The sequence below is a fragment of the Sphaeroforma arctica genome, assembly GCF_001186125.1.
Source record: "Sphaeroforma arctica JP610 unplaced genomic scaffold supercont1.1710, whole genome shotgun sequence".
NCBI lineage: Eukaryota > Ichthyosporea > Ichthyophonida > Sphaeroforma > Sphaeroforma arctica.
Window position 1 is genome coordinate 4,487 of NW_014038848.1, and position 7,475 is coordinate 11,961.

General features: G+C 42.5%; 1 protein-coding gene across 1 annotated transcript in view; it reads left to right on the forward strand.

Moving 5' to 3' along the window:
* Nucleotides 1-5,908, forward strand: part of SARC_11481 (hypothetical protein) — a gene marked incomplete at its 5' end in the record, with an annotated part of 6,157 nt that extends 249 nt beyond the window's left edge. The window contains 4 exons of the mRNA XM_014294435.1: nt 1,012-1,234; nt 1,472-1,656; nt 2,232-4,657; nt 4,806-5,908. Coding sequence (XP_014149910.1) covers nt 1,012-1,234; nt 1,472-1,656; nt 2,232-4,657; nt 4,806-5,807 — 3,836 coding nt within the window. The 3' untranslated portion in view covers nt 5,808-5,908. The remainder of the gene's footprint in view (nt 1-1,011; nt 1,235-1,471; nt 1,657-2,231; nt 4,658-4,805) is intronic.
* Between the last annotated feature and the right edge of the window lie 1,567 nt (nt 5,909-7,475).

Below are 7,475 nucleotides of genomic sequence, written 5' to 3' on the forward strand. Positions count from 1 at the left end.
GTAGTACTATAGTATATATATATATATTATATTAGTATATATNTATATATATTATTGTATATATATAGTATATATATATATATATATATATATATATATACGTTTGTATATACGTATGTATACATGGATGTGTATATATAAATATGTGTTTATGTATGTATGCATGTAGTTTGTATGTTATGTATGTGTGTGTGTATGTAGTTTGTACGTATGTCTGCCTGCGTATATATTATGATACCCCTGTAGTAGGAATTGTTCATCTCCTTGCTACTACGGAGATATCACGAATTTGTACCATGTTATGAACGAGTCCCCTTATCCCAATGACTCAGTAGTGCTGCGATAACACGTTATCACAAAAACTTTAAAAATCGGTGAATTGAAACCATGGATTGCAGCTTTGCGATATCCATGTAGTAGGATTCTTTGTATAAGTATGTATATAAATAAATATATATATTGATTTATATTACATTTGTATATAATGTAAATATGTATATATATATATATATCTAATATATATATATATATATATATATATGTGTGTGTGTGTGTGTGTGTAATATATAGTGTATGTATATAATATATATATATGTACATATACATATATATATATATATATATATCTATTTATTTATTTATTTACTTATTTATATTTATACATATGTATATATATATATGTACCTGTAAGTATGCATATATGTACATGCATACATACTTATGTTCACATATATATATATATGTAAATGTGCATTTGTACATATATATATATATATAATATTGTGTACCTGCATCTAAACACGTGTATATTGTCGTCCAGAAAATGGATTTAGATAGCTTATGCCGGTTGCACGCTATAATACTTTTTTTTGAATTTTCGACAAGGGAACCTGTATTTTCCTCCGATTGTTTAAATATCCCGGTAAACCATCCCTGGCTTCAAACTGAATCACGAAGTATTTGTCACAACACAATACCCAGAGAGTACGTCTATCCGACTTCAAGTAAAAGGTGTGAGCGACACGGTCAACGATGATGAGCTCAAAGCGCGCTTCAATTCGTTTGGTCAAGTAACGGATGTACATATAGCGGTGGACACGCTTACCAATACCAGGCGTGGCTTTGCTTATGTACAGATGGAATGTACAAACGCGAGTCTCAAGCGATGCATGTCGTTGCTCAATGGAACACGGTGGAAGGGCAAGGAACTGCATCTCGCGCTCGCCAGACCCAGGTACAAAAAGTGGACACTGTACTCCTGAGTGACTGTATAGAAATAGACTGGCTAGATGCACTTACTTCAGAAGTCTACGTTCTTGTGTGCTAATGTTTTGTTGACCTTATATATATTCGATCATCAAGTTCTCTCCCTTTATACATGTATGAGTGTAGCGAAGTATCTTCCTTCTACATATTCATTAGCATGCATATCTTGAGCTAACTCGAATTTGTCTACATCTCCCGTGTGCAGATTCGTCAGCACACTACAGAAGGAGATTGACCACCGTAAGAAACAGGAACAGACTCTCCAGGATGAGCGAGAAAGGGAGGCGCGCGGCGAGATTGTTCATCCCGTTGTTGAACCGGTAGTGATGGGTATCAAACTGGCTAAGAAATCACATGGCTGGAAACTAGCGGGTAGACAGGGCAGACCAGGTAGGTATACGCTCAAATGTTGCAGTGATAAGCTCTCGTTTGCGATCGAGTGGGTGTAGGTGTCATTATATTTGCGATTATGGTGCACGTCCTCGTGATAGATAAGCATTTTTTTACGGGTGTGCTTTGTATTTTTCTCAGGTGTACAAGCGAAGTCTTCTATAGTAAAGCTGAACTTGATAGAGACATGGTCGTGAGTTTCAACATTTTGTGGTAATATGTGTATACGTAGCCGTATAGCATACTTATTACCGTGACAAACTTGTTAGTTTCAACTTTTGTGGTGACTTCTTGGACCCTGTGTGTTCCAACACCACTTCAGTTGACGCTTCGGTACACGCAGACCACAGATTCAACCTTATATCAGTGAAGTGTTCGGCAACAGATACAACTCATTCAATATGCTCGGTGTCGCCATATAAAATAAATTTGTCCTACGCAAAGATCAGGTTGAACTTCCCTTTTTTTCTTTTTTTTTGTGCAGATGATAGTTTAAACCTGTTTTGGAAAATTTGCTGCCCTGTAAAATGCTTCAAATACTGACTCTGTGAATTGCTTTATTTGCTTCTCTGCAGTGGCCGTAATGAAAATGTACAATCCATACAAGCGGCGTATCATTGTCATGGATCCCACCGACAACGTACGGTCGGCAGTTCGATACCACCAGCCCAGTCAGAGCAACACAAATAGTATTAGTATGGGTGGTAGAAGGAAGATAAGCAAACCACTGCGGGAGACGGAGGAAACACCCGAGTACTTGTCGAGGATTGAAAAGACGATAATTGACGAGAAGCGAATGCTACGTAGCATAGCGGAGAATATTGGGAAAACTGGTGAGGGCAGTACACATACTACAGGCCAGGATGATGCACCTACACAGACACAGATACAATCACAAACCCAATCCCATGCGGCCAAGAACGTGCCATCGAACGAAACGCAGAAAGTGAATACGCAGAAGGAGAACAGAGAACTCAGGAGCGCTGCGGCCAAGGCTTGTGCGAACGTCATGGGAGATGATACGGACGACCCAGTAGTTGACGAGAAGGCAGATACGTATGTTACATTCGATGATGTTGATGCCGATACATATATGGATGTTGCGATCACCACGGCAGTGGACAAAGAGGAAAAGTGTTATTTGATGAGTAGTACTGCAGACACCGAAGATATAGTGGCGTCCGAATTGGATGATACAGCAACCAGTGCTAAGATGAACAGCTCTCCTACGAAGTGTGAAGCAACCCAGCCCGCAGACGTTGTGAACGAACCCACTATAACTGATGAAGAACCTCTAAGTGAGGTCGGCGATGAAGCACAGCCAGAAAACATTTGCTCTAACGTTGCGGATTCTATGGAAGATGATGTTCTTAGAGAACAAGTTGTTTGTGAAACGGCCCAGGAAAGTGTACACCTGAGCAATCTCGATACGGCCAAGTCGACAGCTTACGAAGCTAGCGAGAGTGTGGATGCATTGAACGCGCCCGCGCCTAATCAAGAGGAGGGGTTGGCTTCACAGTCACTTAGTATGGGTGATGGTAAGATGCCGGGTGATGATACTGCAGTGCCCTTAAGCTGCGATAAAGATGAGGGAAAGACTGGTAGTGAAGTGGCAGATGTGTCCGAAGACTCAATAATTTCGGATAAATCGTCGCAAATAGCAGTTGATGAGGACACAGACAGGACAGATAAGGTAGCAGCCATTGGACCTGCCAAGCATGCGATGCTATTAGACGATGATAATGATGTGGACAGTGAACCAGATTTGCCCGGAGAGGATGCGGCGGCTGATGCACGTGAAGATACGGATCCTCAGCCGACTTATGATGCAAGAGACACGGGGTGTGCGATAAGTCAAGTGGATGGTGCAGATGACAAGGCCAATTCTCGTTCGCGTAAACACACAACTCGACCTAAGAGACAGAAAGACAAGAACACTGATACACAACCGAGTGATGAAAGCGCTGCAAAGACAAAGAAAAAACATCTCGCCAACGAGAGGCGATTGGAAAGCCTGAAAGCCCTACGCGAAACGTCTAAGCTCGCGCAGCCTATCAAGATTTCTGCTGACGCTCCGTCAAACAATAAAAACAAGATCCGGTTTGACGATAGTGAAGATGAGGATATGGCAGGCGATGACGAGAATGATAATGCTGCGAGTGTGAATAGGAAGCGCAAAAGAGAGAAAAAGCAAAAACGTAAAGAAAAAGAGAATGCGAAGGCCAAGCGAGCGGTTGCCGCGGATTTCATGGGGATAGGGGGTCACTCAGAGTCAGACGAGGGGGTACAAAACAGTGTTGATGGCAATGGAAAGCGTAGCGAAAAGGATAAACGTAAGAAACGACGACAAGAGGATACCGAGAGTGGGGAGGGAGGTGTAAAGGGTGACGGAAAGCGAAGTCGAGGAAAGGAGGGAACGGAACCGTTCGGCGATAACGACGATGGGTCTCATAGTGATAGTTCGGATGTACCTACTAAAACTCAGGGACTTCCGGGTGTGGACAGTAGTGATGACAATGGCGGTGATTCTGAGGATGATGTCGGCTCTGATGCTGAGAGGTTTGCTATTAAACCTGTATTCGAAGGTAAAGGGGGTGCCGAGCTGCTGGAGCTCAAACGTCGTTACCAAGGCGACGAGCGTTTCCAACTGGACAGTCGCTTCATCGAGGATGAGTCATCATCGAGTGACAGCGAAAGTGAAAGCGAACGTGGTACAATCGGAACCGAAAATGCCACAGATGAGCCAAATGAAGAGGTGGGTATGGGCATGAGAGATGTTGCGGGGGTGAGAAAAATAGAACTCAAGGCCGAGCGTGCCAACAATAAAAAGATTCTGGAGAGTCTGCTGGGCGTGGGCGTGGGTAAAAAGTACATGCAGAGCGATGCTAGAGACTTCGAGGAAGGGTTTGGTGACGAGATGGAGACGGGCAGGGTTGACGATGACGAGGTTGTCAGGAACGAGAAGGAGATCAATAAGAAACACTTCGTGGATATGCGAACGGTAAGTGCGTGCGGTCGTGTACGGGACACGTGGTGTTTTCTGTAGTGATAACTTATATAAATTTGTGATGATTTTGACTATTGCGTGCTTTTGATCATTGTAATTATCGCTAAAATGATGACTTTTGGCTATAACTGGCCACTTACAGATGCATTATGATCCCACGAACGAAGATATGACGGCGCTGCTCGACGCAAAAGAAGAGGAGGAAGCGCCCTCTAAAAAAGTGAAGAGGGGTGATGAAGAAGACCACTACGACAAACCCAAAGCCGAAAGTGCTGCACTGCCCGAGGTGTCGAAAGAAAAGGCGTTCGCAGTGCATGTCACAGCCATGGCTGATTACTTCAAAATGAAAGTGCCCGAGAGTGAGGTACCGGTGGGGAGTGGGACAGGTGCGAGTATGACTGTGGGGGGGGTGGAAATAATCGATGGTGACGACGATGAAACAGTGGATGAGAAGTTAACAACTGGTTCGAGTGGTAGGGATAATGAGCTAGAAAAGAATGAGAATACTGGCTTCTCTCTAGGAGATAGCTTCGGATTTGGATTTGGTGCGGACAGTCGCGATGAAGACGAAGACATGGACGCAGATGTGGAGACAAGTGCGCAACCTACACAAGCAGGATCGTTTAACTTGGGAGCTATATTGGGTATAAAAACAGATTACAATCCCGATGACGAGGATAGCAATGTAGAGAACATGTCAGATCGCACATCGGGAGATTCATCGGAAAGTGAAAGCGATGCGGAACGGACCTTTCCCCGTAAGACTGCCGTTAAATCAAACGAGATAAAGAGTGCGAAAGTAAGCACAAAGTTTGGTGATTCAACAGTTGTAGCCGGTGTCAATACATCAGTTGTTTCGCAACCAGGAGAGCGATCACTTCTCTTCAAATGGGCTATGCCCACGGTAGCTGTTGATAGTGATGCCGGCGTGGAGGGTGCGGAAACCGCGGATAGTGAGCAAACGACGAGCTTGACTGGCGCTGGTAAGCTGCCGGCATTGTTCATGCGTACTGACACGCTGGATGTGGTTAAGAAACGCTGGATGGATCGGAGGGAGCAGTTGACGAAAGAGTTCAAATCGAAGCGGAAGGGCAACCTGCGGAGGGTCAAGAAGGGTGGCAGTAATAACTTTAGCAGGAACTAAAGCTGATTCTGTACATTCATATTCGGTGTTACAACTGCCTCGTATGATCGTCCATCCTCGTATTTGTCGTATTAGGAAAGTGTGTCAAATCAACCAAATTGTCGGTTCTCGTTCGTCAGCTGTTATCATCAGTACCATTACGTCTTAGTCTATTAGCTCGTAGAGAGCACGAGAATCTATATTCTCAGCATCTCGTTTGGAAGTGGATGATTGTTTTAGCCTATTACATATTTTCGCTGGATATTCGTCTCTTTTTCAAAGAAGCATCAAAATCTCTCTTGATGGGCGCGTGGTTTTGTTGCTCTTGGATATGCTCTTTTAGAATGTTCCATTTGAATTCAAACAAATTTTAATTCATCAGTGCTAGTGCGAACAATAGCACGGATCAGTTACTTTTTGGACATGTGATTGTCTGACAAATGAACTTGTATCTAGGCTGCGTGCTGTGATTATCAATACTACAGACGTCAAACAATTACCTCAATGTAGAACCAGCTTATATCCGCCCACCAAGTCTACAGTGAGGTCTGTGTGAGAATCATTGTTTTAATTAGGCGATCACGTAAAATAGAGTGTGAAATCTCTTAAGCGCTTGTAGTGTTTGAAATCGATCTGGCTCGACAGCCGTGGAAATAACAGCAAAGCCTCTGTTTCATCCATGTCGTAGTAAAATAATTTAAGGTCACGTGGGTCGCAACTACATCTAGATTTTTTTCTTGAGCTGCTACCCTGTATGGCAGCGTAATACCACACATAATATCCATCACAATTCAGCTATGATTCCTTCTAATTTAGATCGACAAAGAAGCAAATTGCAACTGGCTATAATAAAATAACCACAATGTAATTGTTTTCAACGAAGTAACGATATGTGCGAATAGAAAACTTGTTTGACGTATGACGGATTCCAAATGGTCGTGCCAAATTAGTTGCAACACTTTTACTGCGTGTAGTCGTCGGCACCTTTTATTACTAAACTACCGTACTCAGCTCAAAATAGAAGTGTATCCTGGGGTTTAAACCCGGATTTTGTTTTCGGAATGAAATCGGGACGCTCTCTATAACCCGTTGCCTGAACTTGTGTGAAAGCTTGCCGTAGCTGTAGTTGTTGAAATGGCATTTTTTACTTAAAATGGACTCGTATGATAAGCTCTCACTTTCGTTTCATGCAAGGTAGATCTATAGATTGGGGGCATAATCTAGATGATGAATTTGAATCAAAGAGACTCGTTAGAGATGGCTATGCTCTGTACAGAATCATATCTCTACGACAAGAATCTCGCTATTTAATCTCACGTGTTATGACTCATGAGTCACTTTACTATTTTTTTTTAATATTTATAGTAGAAGTTAGGTTGTCTGAGAGTGTGACTCTAATGTCTCTATTTATGTATCATATTTTATATTTACTTCTCTACTAGTAGCTAGAGTAGACTAGAGAGAGGGAGAGAAAGGACTATGTATCTTTTAAATATCACAAGTATCAGCACATATTTATCTGCGGTGCATATCAATTTCCCTCCGCCGTGAGCCAGTCCGCGCTCCTCGCATTAAAAAAACATGTACTTTTTATATAAAAACAAGTGTGTTGCTATGTTCCCCGGGGGGGATGTCCAATCATATTAAATACATACTTTTTATATGATCTACATTCTCTCTCTCTCCTTT